The following is a 17760-nucleotide window of genomic DNA, read 5'->3' on the forward strand; positions in this document are numbered from 1 at the left end:
TACTGTTAAATATTTCCACTTATTAACTAATTAATTACCACTTCTAGGTATATGTCTATCAAAACAATATCTATTTGAAGCAAAGACCAGCAGATCCACCTTTTCAAATAACATTTAATGGAAGAGAAAATAGAATATTTAATGGAATCCCAGATTGGGTTTATGAAGGTAAGCTGCATTCTTTTCTACTGTCATTGTATTAGACCTTTAATTGAAAACAATTTCATATATTCAGTAAAATTTAGAAGAGTGCCATTTGTTTTGGGAATGCTTGCACTTCTGAAAGAGATCATTAGGTTATGAGCAGGATGGAAGATACTTGATGGGATCCATGGCTTGATAGCAGAAGGTTGGAAGGATTTCTATTCATGAACATTACTTTCAAGAGTAGTAATGATGTTATATTACAGTGATTTATACTGCCAGAAGTTAAGAGCCCTTAAGGACCATGCTTATGCATTTTTATGCTTCTTGTTTTGTTTTGTTTTGTTACTACTCTTTTCTTTGGCAACACTGGGGTTGAATTTCAGGGTCTTGTGCTTACTAGGCAGGTGTTCTATCACTACACCCATTTTTGTGCTATTTTGATTCCTGCTCTCACATACTGACCCACCTATTTTAGGCTTTCTATTTTAGTTGAGATGCCAGGTGCTTGCTACTACACTCAGCTTCTTGCGTTGAGATAGTATCTTTGCGGACCTTCTGCTCAGGGTGGCCCAAGAATAGTGATCCTCCTAACCTTAGCCTCCCACGTATCTAGGATGGCTGACATGCACCAGTGGGCCCACTATTGTCTGAGAAGGGGTCTCATGAACTTTGCTGCCCTGACTGGCCTCAAATCACAGTTCCCACCATCTTATCCTTTCAAGTAGCTAAGACTATAGGTGTGAGGCATCTGTACCTCCCCTCAGTTTTATCTTCTATTTTCCATAACGAAACACTGTCCATTTTGTTTTGTATGTGTGTGGGTGTGGGTGTGGGTGTGTGCTGGTCTTACGGACCTTGACACTTAAGGCCTGGACACTGTCCCAGAGCCCTTTTGCTCAACACTAGCACTCTACTGCTTGAGCCACAGCTTCACTCCTGGCTCATTTGGTGCACAATTCAAGATAAGAATGTTTAGGGGGGGGCTGGGAAGGTGGCTCAGTGGTAGAGCACTTGCCTTGCATGCTCGAGGCCCTGGGTTCGATTCCTCAGCACCACATAAAAAAAAAAGCCGGAAGTGGCGCTGTGGCTCAAGTGGTAGAGTGCTAGCCTTGAGCTGAAGAGCTGAGGGACAGTGCCCAGGCCCAGAGTTCAGGCCCCACGACCGGACCCAAAAAAAAAAAAAAAAAGAATGTTTAGGGGCTGGGAAGGTGGCTCAGTGGTAGAGTGCTTGCCTTGCATGCATAAGGCCCTGGGTTCGATTCCTCAGCACTACATAAGCAAAAAGAAAAAAGCCGGAAGTGGTGCTGTGGCACAAGTGGTAGAGCGCTAGCCTTGAGCTGAATAGCTGAGGGACAGTGGCCAGGCCCAGAGTTCAGGCCCCATGACTGGACCCCCCCCAAAAACAAACAAACAAACAAAAAGAATGTTACAGATTTCCCTGCCCTGACTGGCTTTGAACCTCAATCTTCAGATTTCAGCAAGGATTACAGGTGTGAGTCTCTGGTACCTGGCTTGTCCATATTATTTTGTGGGATGATGTTCTTAGTTTCTGATATTTTCTTGAATTTTGTCCTCAATATAGGTGATCTAGTTCCCAAAACTTACTTACTCACTCAGACTTTAAGTCTTCTAATCTCTAGCCTCCATCTTTAAGAAGATATTCAAATATACATTTACTAACCCTCTTAATTATATATCCCCAGAAAATCAACTTGACTTTTAATTATTACACAACTGTAGGAAAACTATGGCCTGGCCTGTTTTCTCTACTTTTGTTTACCAAATGTCCTATCTTGTCTATTTAGGTTTGTGCTACAACCTATTTGCGCGAATTCAGGTTCACATAAAAACCAAAAGCTGCCTTAGAGGGGAAAATTAATCATTGCTGATGTGTTTATCATTTATTTTAAAAGTTCCATTTCTGATTAGTGTCAATCACTAACAAGACTGATTAATGGTTGATATGGGCATCAGATTAAACTGCTCTTCTTAGCTCAGATTATTTCTTAATATATATTGTTTATTGTAAAGATACTGTATAGAGGGGTTACAGTTGCATGAGTAAGGTAATGAGTGCATTTCCTGTGGAGCATTGTTACGCCTCCTTTGTTTTTACCCTATCATCCCTTCCCTTCCCACCTCCCAACTCCTCCCTCCCACCCCCACCCCCACATGGTATAGTTTGTTTTCAACATAGTGTCTTGTACATCTCATTGCTACAATGGGTCAACCTGTATCCTTGTTTCAGCATTTTGTTATTTCCCTTTCCCTCTCCAAATTAGAATCAAATACAGTGAAAGCAGGGATTATACCATGGAGGAAGAACATACAAAAGAAACAAAAAAAATCACATAGTATCTTATCCCTATTAAAGTAATGATTTTTGTCACTACATATATATTTAAAGCAACTAAGGATGATTTTAAGAGTCAGATTTAACTGTAACTAATATCCTATTACTTATTTTTCAGAGGAGATGCTTGCTACAAAATATGCTCTCTGGTGGTCTCCTAATGGAAAATTTTTGGCATATGCAGAATTTAATGATTCAGATATACCAGTTATTGCCTACTCCTATTATGGTGATGAACAATATCCTAGAACAATAAATATTCCCTATCCAAAGGTATGTTGAATACTTTTAGCAGAGGCCTTCATTACCATGGTATAAAATGAGCAGTCTTTACCAGGAATAGAGGTGGATTCAACAAGTTAGGCGAGCTTCTTGTCCTTGTGCATTGTGAGGCAAACATTATACTTGGTCTATTGTTTATGTGGACATCTGTTCTTTGGACATCTGGTTGTGCTGGATGAAGTAGGCTTTGCAAAATTCCCCTGCAGAATCTTTGGAGAACATATGGCCTAGATCATGGAAGGAAAAAAAAAAGCTTAACTTAATTTTAAATATTTTATGCTCCAAATTCAGGGTAAAGTTCTGTTTTGCAATTCCCTCTTGAATTCTCGTGTATAATAGAGAATGATAATAGAAATCTCATGCTGCGCACAATGAGAATTGAAAATGTTGATTTTGATATTCTTGTCAGGGATTGTCAGGTAGCCTCCTTGGTGGACAGACAAGGCAAATAAAGTTTATAAGCCTCAGTTTCTTCCCTCAGAGAATTAAAGGAAATAGGTATTATATGCAGTTTTCAGCACTCCCCGCAATGACCAGATCACAGTGAAGAAGTAATAGGTCCAAATTTCAGCCTGGGCAAGAAATCTGAAAGATGAAAATCTGGTATACATTCATCTCTTTCACAAGGAAATTGGTGTGACTCTGAAATGTGGCTTTCCCTCATTTGTTCCCTACTGTTTTTACATGTCAAGGAAAGCAGTGTCATGAATGGTTCCAGTTGCCTCTCCATTCCTGTGTGCAACCTGGATGTGGCATTTGCATGAGGACATACTTAAGCAGTGGGGGGGGGGGGATAAGAGAACAAAAGAGAGAGAGTTGCTGACCTTCTCTTGTTATTCAATGAAAGGCAGTGGAGTCCCCTCAAAGGCAGAAATATGGAAAATTAGAGTTGTTGGACTGATTTAATATTGGGACCAATAATATGAAAGAGTTCTCATCTTTGGGACAGTCTGTAAGAGTCAAAAGAGGGAATGGGAAGGTGGCTCAGTGGTAGTGTTCACCTTGCATGTATGAGGCCTGGGTTTGATTCCTCAGCACCACATAAGCAAAAAAAGCCAGGAGTAGCACTATAGCTCAAGTGGTAGAGCACTAGCCTTGAGCTGAAGAGCTGAGGGACAGCATCCAGGCCCAGAGTTCAAGCCCCATGATCGACCCCCCCTCTCCCCCCCCTGCCAAAAAAAAAACAAAAAGAGTCAAAAGAGACAGGAATCCCAGAACTGAAGAGCAATAATCATTGACTGGGAAACTAGGACCTAAATCTTCATGTTTCTTTGAAAACTAGAATTGCAGAAACATTTGGGCAGACTGGGAGAAGACCTTCACTAGCCATAAAAAGGACAAGAGTCTCATATCTAAAATATACTTAGAGCTCAAAAAATTAAATCCAACAACAACAAATCCTCAAAGAAACAACTGCCCCATTAATAAGTGGCCTAAACACTTAAAGAGAAACTTCTCTGAAGAGGAAATAAAAATGTCCATTAGACACATGAAGAAATGCTAATCCTCTCTAGCCATAAAAGAAATGCAAATCAAAACAACATTGAGATTCTACCTCACCCCTGTTAGAATGGCTATAATCAAGAAATCTAATAACAACAGCTTCTGGAGGGGATGTGGCCAAAAGGGAACCCTATTGTTGGTGGGAATGTAAACTTGTTCAACTGCAGTATGGAGGTTCCTCAAAAGATTCCATATAGAGATCCCCTATGACCCAGCAATCCCTCTTATCACATTTACCCAAATATTCACAAACAAGGTCATACCAAAGCTACCTATACAACCATGTTTATCACAGCATTATTCACCATAGCTAAGATATGGAACCAACCCAGGTGCCTCTCAGTAGATGAATTGATCAAGAAAATGTGGTATACACATATAATGGAATTCTATGCCTCCATCAGAAAGAATGACATTGCCCCATTTGTTAGGAAATGGAAAGACTTGGAAAAAATTATACTAAGTGAAGTAAGCCAGGTCCAAAGAAATATAGGTCCCATGGATTTCCTTATTTGCAATAACTAGTACATGACTAGGACAAGCAAAAAAGATCAAAAGCTATGTACATATGACCAAATAAGATAATATTAAATGAAATGAACCCCAAGACAGGGACACACGTGGTTTTTTCTTTCTTGCTATTGTTTTTAATGAACTTAAAATCCACTATGTGGTTCTCTTGTTTCTTTTGTATCTTCTTTCCCCATGGTATAATCCTGGTTTTGACTGCATCTGATTCCAGTGTCCTGCATCTTGTATATACATTTTTATAATTTAGGGAGAGGAAGCAAAATAACAAAATGCTTAAATAAGGATACAGGTTGACCCACTGTAGCAATGAGATGTACAAGACACTATGTTAAAAATGAACTTTACAACATGGGGGAGGAGAGGAAGAAGTTGAGGAAGTGCATAAGGAAGGGACAGTAGGGGAAAAACAAAGGAGGAGGTAGCAATGCTTGATAGGAAATGTACTCTTTACCTTACTCATGTAACTGTAACGCCTCTGAACAGTATTTTTACAGTAATATACATATGGAAAAAAATAAAGAAAGAAAGAAAAATAAATAAATATATGGAAGAAAAATATATAAATAGAGAGTGGGGCAAACTGCAAAGACATAAAGTTCTAACTAAACCTGAGAGGTCATAGGAGTGCCTGAACTGTTATTTAAGTGAATACAAACAGCATTGCATCATTAAACATTATTTACCTAAAATTCCAAATTTCAAATTTAACTGTAATTCAAAATTTAACTGTAAAATTCTCACTTCATGAAAATAAATCATTGTCATGTATATTCTAGGGATCCCATGTCACTAAAAATACCAACCAAGTATAACTCCCATGAATACTTGATTTGAAAAGGGAATTGTTCTGATATTTGGGAATAGTAACAGGAGATTTGGCTATCGTCTTAATCCAAATTATATGACAAAAGCAAAAGGAATGTTTCCTTTAATTCTGCTTTCTGTTCTCTCCAACCAATCTCCTCTATAGTTCGCTTAACATTAAAATGATAGGATTATGATTACTGTTATCCCAATAACTTATTGAATGGCTGATTTGCAAAATAAAATAACAAAGAATGTGGACTAAAAAACTGCATTTTTTATCCAAATATTTTCCCCCAGTAAATAAAAGAACACTCTCTCATTAAGCACTTAAAATATGTGTTTTTATGCTTGCTAAAACAATCTGCAAGTAAAATTGAAATGGAGATCTTGGGCACATTAAGTAGTGTATCTTCAACAGTAAGATACTTCACTAGCTTATAAATATATGCCTAAATTATTTAAGTATCTTTAACATCTTGATGATAAATGAACTTTTCTGAGCTTCTAATCTCCATTTTCTTGTCAGGCTGGAGCGAAGAATCCTACTGTTCGGATATTTATTATTGACACTACTTACCCTCAGCATGTGGGTCCCATAGAAGTGCCAATTCCAGCAATGATAGCCTCAAGGTAATTAATCTCAGATTGCTTGCCATTTTTAAACTGAATTTTAGCACTTCCAAATTGTTTAATCGGAGTTTAAGCTTCTTTTCTGTTGAGTTTATGATGTGGATGCTATAACCAAAACTGAAATGATCACATAGAGTATATACAAGTTGGAAAATCACAAACAAGTTTTTAAAGTAGTACTTTTACATCTATAAAGGTGACCAACATGTGCAAACTAAGTACAGCTTTCCTCAGCTGTACACATGGAAAGCTGATAGGTTACAAATTGATGTTTGCCCTTGGATTATAATATTCAATTCTGCCTATATTCCTTCAACCAGTTTTACAGATCTATGAGCCTCCTAAGTTTCTGATAAGCAAGAACAGATAAGCCAAACTCCTTCAAATACTAGCGCTTTTTAACTAGGAAACAATCCTTCAATTACCTGATTGTAGAATCATTTAGCTTTGACTTTGAGTCTTAAAATCTTTCTTAAAATGTGAAAATCCAGACATGGAGGAAAAACTCAAGTATAAAATGATTTCATTAAATGAAAGAATGCTCTGGTATTTAGTGAGCAGATCTAGGAACATTCCAGGGAAAGCTTTATTTTCCTTATTTACTGAGTAACTGTTCCATAAAACATATTTAGAAAACATTTTTAGAAAACATAAATCAAGAAATGGTTTTTATGTGACATAGGCTTCTGGTTCTTACTCTTTTCTCTGATCTATTTGCAGTGATTATTATTTCAGTTGGCTCACATGGGTAACTGATGAACGAGTCTGTTTGCAGTGGCTGAAAAGAGTCCAGAATGTCTCTGTCTTGTCTATATGTGATTTTAGAGAAGACTGGCATTCATGGGATTGTCCAAAGGTAAGATCTATTAAAGCCACTACTGTGTATTTCCAAAGATGAACATAAAATAGCAGATACTGATCTATAGTTAATGCTATATTATAAAAATTAGAATTGCTCCAGTCAACTGCATTTGCTTTGCAAAAATGTATTCTGTATTCCCATGTGCCTCACTTTTATTGAATCGATAGGTACCTGCTTTCTTGAATAAGCATTAGGAATTACTATGTGAATGGAGAGAAAGAATAAATGTAACTATGTGTCAATTTGGAAGGCCATCCATCCTCTTGACCTTGTAGATTAGCTATCAACAAAAGAAAATCTGAAGATAACAACAAAAATAGACATCTTGCAAAAAATAGATGTGTTCCACATAGGGAATCAGAGAGAAATACAAATGGGATATATTCCATTCAAGGTCAAACTTAAAGAAAGAAAATTACAAAGGAAATGGATATTTTTAAGTAAGATAAATGTTCTCATTTTAGGTCATAAGTGGATGACATGACATGAAATGTCAAATCAAAGTGTTTGAGTATCTGCTTCTCATAGAAGGCCATATCTTGAACTAATATTTGGAAAGAGAGAGAGCAACCTTCAAAATTTTGGCAGATTTATTTTTTTTTTTAATTTTCATTGTTCACACTCGAACTTAAGCAGATAAATAACATGATCAGGAAACTATTTTACCAACCTAAAAGCTTCATAATATGGCTTTTCTTCCCCACTCATAATAGATTAAGAAATGGAAAATGTTTTTTTAAATATAGAAATTCTATGGGCTCATTTCATTAGACTTCTAATAATGAAGACTGTTTCATCAACCTAAATGCAGAATAAACCTATTTAAAATAAGAAAAGAAACAGAACACCCAAATAAATGACTAAGTTCCATCTAGAAATTAGCATATTTTGTTTTATAAGGAAAAAGTAAAATGGCTTTATTTGAAGATACATCAGTACCACATAGTAATATTATTTAGTCTAAAAATATTTTTAAGTCATTGCTGTGCCTGAAAAATGTTTGACTGATTTTGATGGAATATGATAGAAGTTTATTTTTATCTTATTTATATTTGGCTTTAATGTAATATAATCAAATAAAGATAGATTTATTAATTAAGTTAGTTATTAGAAACCGTTGATGTGATTAGTAGCTTTGGGTAAGTACATCTTTAATAATTTTACTAAATATAGGTATTAAGAAGTATTTACTTAATTTTATTATCTTGAAAAATATGAAATTTATCCCTTAGGTATAAGGTTTAACTAATAAAAGTTGACTGATAAACTATGATTGCTTTGGAATATGAAATTCTAAGTTATCAAAATTTGAGATAACTTTAAACTAACTAAATATTTAAGATATTCATTCAAAGAGATATGCAAGTCCCTGGAATATAAACTTTATAGCTAGAAGAATTATTATATTATAATACTACATTATTTTTCTCAGGAAATTGTGTTTCAAAACAGTCTTTTTGGGAAACATATTTTCAGACTTGAGAACATCAGTGCTAAAATTTCCAACAACTGCTCATGACAGAGAAATGCTTTGAAAACCAATAATACTTAAGGTTAAGTAGCTTATTAATCTTTGACACATGTTTGAGAGTCATCACCAAAACAAAAAGGGAGAAGCAAATGACAATAGTTGCTTGCAATATAATTATACTGGGAAGATTTACTAACAGATTTATAACTTGAGGAACTGAAATATTTTGTATCATTCTTCCTCCTCTGATAAGAGTATTGAAATTAATTTTATCTTCACAGCTAATAATGAGAAGTTTTATGATATATACATATATATGCATATGTATATGTCTGTATGTTTTGCCTTACTTGTTCTGTGGGAGGCACTAGCCTGTTCCTATAAGAGAAAATCCAGTGTGTTCTTGAAATTATTTTTGCCATCCCTTTTCTTAGCATATAAAAAAGTCTTATTCACCAATTTAATATATTTACAAGGTAGGCTAACTGCTTAAACAACTACCTCCAATAATTCAGTGTATTAATACAGTAGATACTTATTGAACATTCATAGATCCACCGAACAGTGTGTGGAAGTAAGCCCAGTATGGTGAGGGGTGGGAAGGATACTCTGCTCCATACAGCCATTCAGAAAGTGAGGGGGAGGCCTATCTGCTATCTTCTTCCATGATTTTCAGCACTAATCCAAATTATTCAAACCTGAGCATTCACATTCAATCCTAGGTTGGAAAAAAGAATGGAGGATAATGCATAAAAGGTTTCATGGCCTGAGTCCAGAAGTAGCCTGAGTCATTTCTGCTCACATACCATTGGCTAGAACTTATCACATGACCGCATCCAAGTGAAAGGAAAGCTGGGAAATATAGTTAAGAGACATCGTTTTCTGATTATCTTTCTTCTAGGCACCACTCTCTATTAACTGTCTTAGGTGATTATTTTAAAATCCATACTACAGACTTCTGTTACTACTTGACAACAATTTGAATTTATTTCAGATGATTTGAACTTTGAAATATCCATATGTTAACTTTTTTATTCCATCATCCCTACTGGGATCTTCACTTGAACCTTCATCATTCGTTCCACACACATTGCAATAACCTTCCATTTGGTCCCTCTGCTTCTTTCTATCTAACTCAACTTTAATCTATTCTTTTTCTTTTTCCAGTTTCTAAATTTGAAGTCTCTTAAGGGATTTATCTACTGAAGTCCAAATATCTTAGAATAACATTAAGGTTTCTACAAAATGTGTCTCCTCTCTCATCTAACTCTTGTGTATCACATTTCACTCAGCCACAGCAAAGCATGTTTATATACTAAAGTTTTCTGATTGTTATGGAAGTAATTCTGCTCAGGTCTTATTTCTATATTTGTCTAGAAAATCATATTCAGGGGCTGGGAAGGTGGCTCAGTGGTAGAGCGCTTGCCTTGCATGCCTGAGGCCCTGGGTTCCATCCCCAGCACCACATAAGCAAAAAGAAAAAAATCCAGAAGTGGCTCTGTGGCTCAAGTGGTAGAGTGCTAGCCTTGAGCTGAAGAGCTGAGGGACAGTGCCCAGGCCCAGAGTTCAGGCCCCATGACCGGACCCCCCCCCCAAAAAAAGAAAGAAAATCATATTCAACCTTTTAGGATAGCTAAATACATCTTCAGTAAATTATACTATTATGCTAAAATATAAAAGAAAGTAAGATAGAGTATGATTGGCTTATATTTATTTTTAATTTCTAGCTACTTCCAAAGTCCGAGGAAAGAAAAAATTTAACCTAAATTCTACTAAAAATTCTTTTTTTAATTACCTCATACCAAGTGTCAGTGTTACTCAGAGCATCCATGCATTTCCTCATTACAAGGCACAGGAAAGTTAACAAGAATTAAAGGTGAAATGAGACCTTGCCCTCAAGTTGCTCCCATCTATTCAGGAACCCTATTGTGTGAGATTTGTAATACAGTCCTCTTAAACTCAAAATTGAAGTTAGTTGACTAACAATAGGAAACTCTGAACAGATTAATGGTTAAATGGCTAACAGCTTAAATGGTTCCAAGTGTCCAAGTTATATCCATGCAAAAGTGTTCTAATTCTGTGATATGACCTTTCATCTTTTAGACCCAGGAGCATATAGAAGAAAGCAGAACTGGATGGGCTGGTGGAGTATGATTTTGCTATATTTTCTTTGTTATATTTAATAACACTTGACAGATCCTCAGTTATAAAGAAACTACTTATTTTCACAGAAAAAATACCAAGGTAATGCAGTGATCTGTAAAGTGATTTATTCTCCCTCTCTCTCTCTCTCTCTCTCTCTCTCTCTCTCTCTCTCTCTCTCTCTCTCTCTCTCTCTGATGTATTTTGGCAGTAATGGGGCTTGAACTCAAGGTCATGAACATTGTAGGCAATTGCAGTGTCGCTTGAGCCATGTTTCCCAATCGTTTTAGCTTTAGTCAAATTTTCAGATAAGGCTTGGAGCTAATGATCATTCTATTGGCACCTACCATGCAGCTGTGATTTCAAGCATGTACCACCAAGACAAGCTTGTTTGTTGAGATAGGGTCTCAATAACATTTTGCCTCCACTGGCCTTGGACCACTATTCTCCCTATCTTCATATCTCTCTTAGCTGGGATTGCCTGCCACATGAGCTACTATGCCCAGCTGTGCAAGCTAGTATCAATTTCTCTTTTTCAAGAAATTTATCAAGAACAAATCATATTCTTTCTATCCTAACCTTGTGTGTCAACTGATTCCCTAATAGCTATATTGAGTAATTATCTCTGAAATAAATACAATAAAGATAATTTCTCAAAAGATAACAGCTAGAACCATTTTCATATTTATCTGATTTGAACCCAGGAAAAACAAAAATATTAGGATTATTGTGATGTTAAAAGAATTCTACCTCTCATTAACTTTTATTGCATTGATGTATGCATAGTCATTCCAGTTTCTAAGTAATTATTTGCTACCAACTAGGAAAATGTTTGTTGTATTTCTTATATCTGGAACTTCTGGATAGGTTATATAGTGATACATGAGAATTTTTGGTATAAAATTACATCTTAGGGAAATATTAATATATCTTTTATTCTACATAAAAGAATATGAAATGAGATATAATCGACTGGACATTATGTGAATACTGCCACTTGTCTCAAATGTATGTATGATTGAGTCTGCTAGTGTAAGTGTGTGTGTGTGTTTAGTGTGTGTGTGTGTGTGTGTAAGTGTGTATGTGTGTGTGTGTGTGTGTGTGTGTGTATATGTACATGTATTGATCCTGAGGCTTGATCTCAGGGCCAGGACAACACTCTTTAGCTTTGACAATACTCCTTAGCTTTTTTGCTCAAAACTAATATTCTACCACTTGAGTCATAGCTCCACTTCCAGATTTTCATTGGCTAACTGGAGATAAGAATCTCAGGGACTTTCCTATCCAGGCTGGCTTTGAACCATAATCCTCAGATCTTTGCTTCTTGAGTAGCCACAAGCATGAGTCATCAGTGACTGGCTTCAGCTGTTGTTTGGGGTTGCCTGATTGTCTGAGACTTGGACACTGTGCAAAATGGAAACCCATAAGTCCTGGCTTAACACATTAACTAACCTGATTTTTTAAAAAAAGCAGTACAACATTCAGAAATCAATTCCAAGGTGAGAAGTGCTATGAAAATTCAAATTACAAGAGCTAGAGAGAAAGTAAATATGGAAGGGAAAAATCTTTCCATAGTAATCACTGCTATATACTTTTCTTTATCAGTATTCAGTGTAAGAAAAAGTATTCTCAAATTTTGTTCATTCCTGATCAATCAGAAACTGACCTTCTCAAAAGGTTATTCCCATATCTATAATGGAAAACATAAAGAAAAAATAAGCTAATGTATTAATTCACTCCCCATTGTGATGATTTCTAGTAAAGAATGAATAGTGAAATATGCTTACAAATGCCAGTTAATTGTGTGCTTATAATGGCCATATAACTTACAACTGGACTTAATACAATATACTATGAATGATGTGATTTTATACAGATCAATACCACTGATTTCAGCACCTTACTTAAGTGTGTGACCTGGGACAGCAAGACAAATGTATTCTGAAAATGTCACAGTCTTCAAAATACTCAGAAATATTTTAGAATGTATCATTTGGCAGTGACTATGTGTAAGCATCTTGAGTACAGCATGAGCATGAGACAGTGGTTCACACCTGTAATTGTATCTACTTTGGAGTCTGAGATCTAAGGATCAGGGTTCAAAACCAGCCTGGACAGACAAATCTTCCAGACTCATCTCCACTTAACCAGAAAAGATCTTGAACTTGGGGTATTAATCAAATGGCAAAGTGGTAATACATCAGCCAAAAGTAAAAATGCTGACTGAGATCTCTAGGCCCTGAGATCACGTCCCAGTAGTACAGCCTTGCAAACATGAGCTGGATGAATAAGTGAATGGATTTCTGTAGAATGCATTTTGAAATACTCCAGTGGAGACATATGGTGTCTTTTGAGAGAAGATTAGGTCCCTTCAAATACGTTTAGTGAATACATAAGGTTTTTTTTAAAAAATCTGGGCTGTGTGATTTTGTTCCAGATCATTTAATATTTGTGCTGTTAAGATTATATTTGGAACAACTTATTTTTCTTAGGAACAAATTTTAATCTCTCAAAATTATCATGCATCTTCTAAATTCAGATAAGGGATGGTCAAAGTATTTGAAGTGATAGCAAGTATTCTCAAGAGGAAGTTCACTCCCTTGTCTTGTACTTGATTCACAAGTTCTCAATTTAAAAACAAAAATCACCACACATCATACAATGTGGTAAATTTCTTTTTTTCCAAACCCTGCATCATCTCCTCCCTTACAAAAAATAAAGAATTTAAGTAAAGAAGCAAAAATTTAATCCTTTAAACTTAGAGAATGAGCACTAAAAACATAATGTTTATTCTATTGTTAAATTAATTAGATGAAACACCTCATTTTCCTTAGGTTTTACCAAAAGCCCTTGGTTAAAATAACAACAACAACAATAATAATAATAATAATAAATTTATTTGATGTTTGAGAGCTTGTGCTTTTTAAACCAAATAATGAAATCCATTTTGGCATCAGCTTTCTGTCCTTTAACGATGTTAGACAAGATATGACATGGTGGAAAATCATCTTACTTTCCAAGTAAAATATTTTAAATGTCTTTGCACTCACATAGATGAGTAAACTATAAGAAAATCTAAGTATGATGAAGGCACCAGCCAAAGGACCTTGTTAAAGCAGAGACCAGCTTTGTTCTGTGTGCTTATCTAGGTCCAGGTGTGACTTGCTCTGAAGCACTTAACTAAGCATGCATTATGGGCCTAGCTCTGGCCAAACTGAGCGGAAATATTTCACACTCTCTTTACCTCACCCAAGTTACCTGGCTATCTGAAGCAGCTGTCTTTGATGTGGGCAATGAAAGGAGAGAAGATAACACTGGCTTAGCAGAAAGAGTCTTCCTGTTTGCCTGTTTCTGATATCTTAGAACATAATACTCTGTCCTGTTAATATTTTATCTTCAATAAAAATGAAATTTAAAGTTTTCACCCAGAACAAAACCTTTTTAAAATCCCATGAATGTTGCATTTTTCTCTGTTAACCTAGGTAGTTTGTGATTAAACTTGCATTTTAGTGACTAAGACCATGTAGAAGAGCTTGTCTTTCACACAAAAGATAGAGAGTATTTGTAAGAACATTATCACCATTCTAAATGGAACAATAATATTGTGGAACAAATGTCACCCATAAAATTGCAAGTCCGTTTTTTATTCCTAGACTTCTTGGTCCTTAGTTTTACTTGCTTAACCTTGCTAAATCCTGCCAGAGTTGGTTTACAAAATAACGAAACTTTTGAAAGAAACACATAAGCAGATAGCCGTTTCCATTATGGGACTTTCTAATTTGTTAAAGGTCCCCTAAAAGAAAAACTTTCAATAAATTAAATTTAGCAGAGATTATTTGAGCAAAGACAAAGGAATAAACCATACCACCCTCAGAACCAGCAACAATTCAAAGAACTCCACTCAGGAAGCAAGCACCCAGCTGAACTCAGAAGCAAAGTAGAAAAGTCATTTGACTGGCTGCAGTTAGGATTCGGCCTACTTGGACACTGTGTGAAGAGTCCAGTTGTCTGACTGGCTGAGACTCAGCTATGCTATATACCTAAACTAGGCTTTGTGGTTAGGCTGTGCTATCAGTGCACAGAGCTCCTGCCAGAAGACAGCCTCAAGCAATGGCTTCCTGCTTTATTTGAACTGAACAACTCACGTGTTAAGACTTAAACACACTGTATTGGTTTTCTGGGCTCTTGTAATACATTGTACAAAATAGCAGACATTTCTGGAGTATAGATGTCTGAAATCAAGGTGTTGGCAGGGCCACACTACCTCTGAAGGCTCCAAGGAAGAACCTTTGCTTACCTCTTCCAGCTTCTCATGGCTCCTAGGAATCTTTAGTGTTCCTTAGTCCTGATTATAGTACTCTAATACCTGCCTTGTTTTCATATAGTCTCCTCCTGGGTGTCTTTCAGTGGCTGCTTGTATTCGCTGTCTTGAGTTTTTGTTTGTCTTTGTTTTGTTTTCAGTATTGACATAACTGCAGAATCAATCAGGCACCACACTCTTTAGGCAGATCACTTGAGTCAAGCCTCAAATCCTTTTCCTCTGGTTATTTTTGATATGGATCTCACTTTTGGTCAAGGTTAGCAAAAAAACGGCTAAATAGCAATGCTTCTGTTTTTGTATTTATGGTATAGCTAGGACAACAGGTGCAAGTCACATTGCTCAGCTTTGATCTGTTGAGCTGGCATCTTGCAATCATTTTTTCTTTCTTTCTTTCTTTCTTTCTTTCTTTCTTTCTTTCTTTCTTTCTTTCTTTCTTTCTTTCCTTCTTTCTTTCTTTCTTTCTTTCTTTCTTTCTTTCTTTCTTTCTTTCTTTCTTTCTTTCTTTCTTTCTTTCTTTCTTTTTCTTTGGCTGGCCTACGACAGTGACCCTCCTGATCTTAGCTTCCTTAGTAAGATGGCAAGTGTGTAGCACCATACCCAGCTATTGGTTGAGATGGAGTTTCTTGAATATCTTGCCCAGGTTACTTGGATCTGATCATCCCAATCTCTACCCTCCTGAGTGGCTAACAGTGCATCCTTAAGTCACTGGGCCTGGCTGTAGCTTAGCCTTTCTAGGTAGACTACAGTCATCAGATTTCAAGTTGAGCCTTATCTATTATAATCATACCATCTACTCTTATCCTGATTATATCTGTAAAGACTCTAGTTCTAAAAAGAAGAACATATTCCATGAACTGGACAAGGGTAAAGTATTATTCAGCCCTCTGCATTTTAATGGCACATGTTCAAAGCCAGCATAGGAGAAATGATGATCAACTTTATCAAAGGGCATCACATACATGTAGAGCCACTATTCAATATGCCTACAATAATTTCTCCTTTATTTTGATCAGAATTACATCTTAGAGTAGATCTTAGTAGAATAGATGTTTATACTAAAAGATACAATTACATTTTTGCATTCTGTTGTTGTTGCTGACCATTTAATGTCGCATAGAGGGGAATCAACTAGAAAGACCTGGTTTTTAAACTATTATGGAATTTTCTGCTCTGTCTGACTTAGAACATTTAGTAGTTCTTCCTTCATATGATTTTTTTTACAAATGTGCCATCATTTCGTGAAAAGATGGCATGAACAAACAAAGTTGGCAAATGTGAAAGGAAAACCATTAACTTTTAAATGAGAGAAACACGATAGTATAGGTTGGATTTTGTTATGGGGTACAGAATTGCAGCTGTCAATCACATTCAGGATGTCGAAGTGTGTCTTGTTCAATTCTAAGACCCACTAGAGTCACTAGCTCTCCAATGTAATTATGTGGGTCCCAGCGGGTAGCCAATCAGGGTTCCCTGGCAGACGACAGACTAGAGAAATGAGGTCATTCTGCTTCTTGAGCTCCAATAATAAACCTTCATCATCATGGATAACATTTTTGCCTAAGTACAAAGCCCCAGCCTATCATTAAAAACTATGTCTGGCAAGCTCTGATACCTTTATCTTTAAAACGTCTTCATTGCTTTATTGAAGCATTGATACCAGGTGCTTGGCATTAGATGAATCAAAAATTGAAAGGGCTATCTGCTTTAATGAGAGCCATGCTTTGGTCAGATATTCTCATCGCCAATATACATTTGTGATTCCTGAAATTATGTTTCAAACCACACAACCTCAAATATCTGGAAATTAAATCAGATTTAAAGTTTGTAAATCTAAGGGTCTGCATTAGCAACCAGGCAGTAGTAGTTGGATTGTGCAAGTGCTGTCATGTGAAAAATTGGAATTTCAGATGTGAGTGATGGGAGACAGAGCGGCAAGGCACTGTGGCTTGTGTAGATACGACTATCCGTGGCTTTAAAAAGAAGCTGAGATTTTTTCTTTGATTTGCCTTTTGAACATAACCTGTGTGCATTTCTTTCAGTTCTTTGTTTCAACACCAGTTTTCAGCTATGATGCCATTTCATACTACAAAATATTTAGCGACAAGGATGGCTACAAACATATTCACTATATCAAAGACTCTGTGGTACGTTCCTTCCAAGATTTATCTCCTCAGAGATCATTCACTTGAGGTTGCTCAAATAACGCTCAGCTTCACACAACATAATGTTTGTCTTTTTTTAGGAAAATGCTATTCAAATTACAAGTGGCAAGTGGGAGGCCATAAATATATTCAGAGTAACACAGGATTCACTGTAAGTATTGCACGATCCACAAGGCACCATTCAGGTTTTAATTGGCACCAGCCGACGGACATGCAAAAGATACTGTAGCATCTCTGTTAGCTGTTAGCTAAGTAACCAAGCATTCTTGTTACTCTGTTCTTCAGCCAACCATGATTCCATTGCCCATTCTTTACCAATTAACACATGATTTCCTTTAGGAACAAATCTTTAGTAGATTCTTAATAAATATTTTACAAAATAGTACAGAAATTTTAAAATAGCAACTGGTTCTAAAGGCAAATGTAAATCCTCAGCACTTGAAGCAACCAGTAAACTTCAAATTTTCATGGATGATAGCCCATAGATATGGAGACTCTTTTATAGCAATTCATCATTATCTAGGTTTAATATTATGCCTATAACAGCTC

General features: G+C 36.1%; 1 protein-coding gene across 1 annotated transcript in view; it reads left to right on the top strand.

Annotated features, from left to right (window-relative positions):
• The window catches only part of Fap (fibroblast activation protein alpha), a 69588-nt gene that overhangs the window by 19258 nt on the left and 32570 nt on the right, over positions 1–17760 (top strand). The window contains exons 6-12 of the mRNA XM_070034993.1: positions 48–168; positions 2619–2773; positions 6150–6253; positions 6974–7109; positions 10690–10734; positions 17089–17193; positions 17292–17362. Coding sequence (XP_069891094.1) covers positions 48–168; positions 2619–2773; positions 6150–6253; positions 6974–7109; positions 10690–10734; positions 17089–17193; positions 17292–17362 — 737 coding nt within the window. The remainder of the gene's footprint in view (positions 1–47; positions 169–2618; positions 2774–6149; positions 6254–6973; positions 7110–10689; positions 10735–17088; positions 17194–17291; positions 17363–17760) is intronic.

The sequence above is a fragment of the Dipodomys merriami genome, unplaced genomic scaffold, assembly GCF_024711535.1.
Source record: "Dipodomys merriami isolate MVZ:Mamm:240054 unplaced genomic scaffold, mDipMer1.0.p SCAF_1, whole genome shotgun sequence".
NCBI lineage: Eukaryota > Metazoa > Chordata > Mammalia > Rodentia > Heteromyidae > Dipodomys > Dipodomys merriami.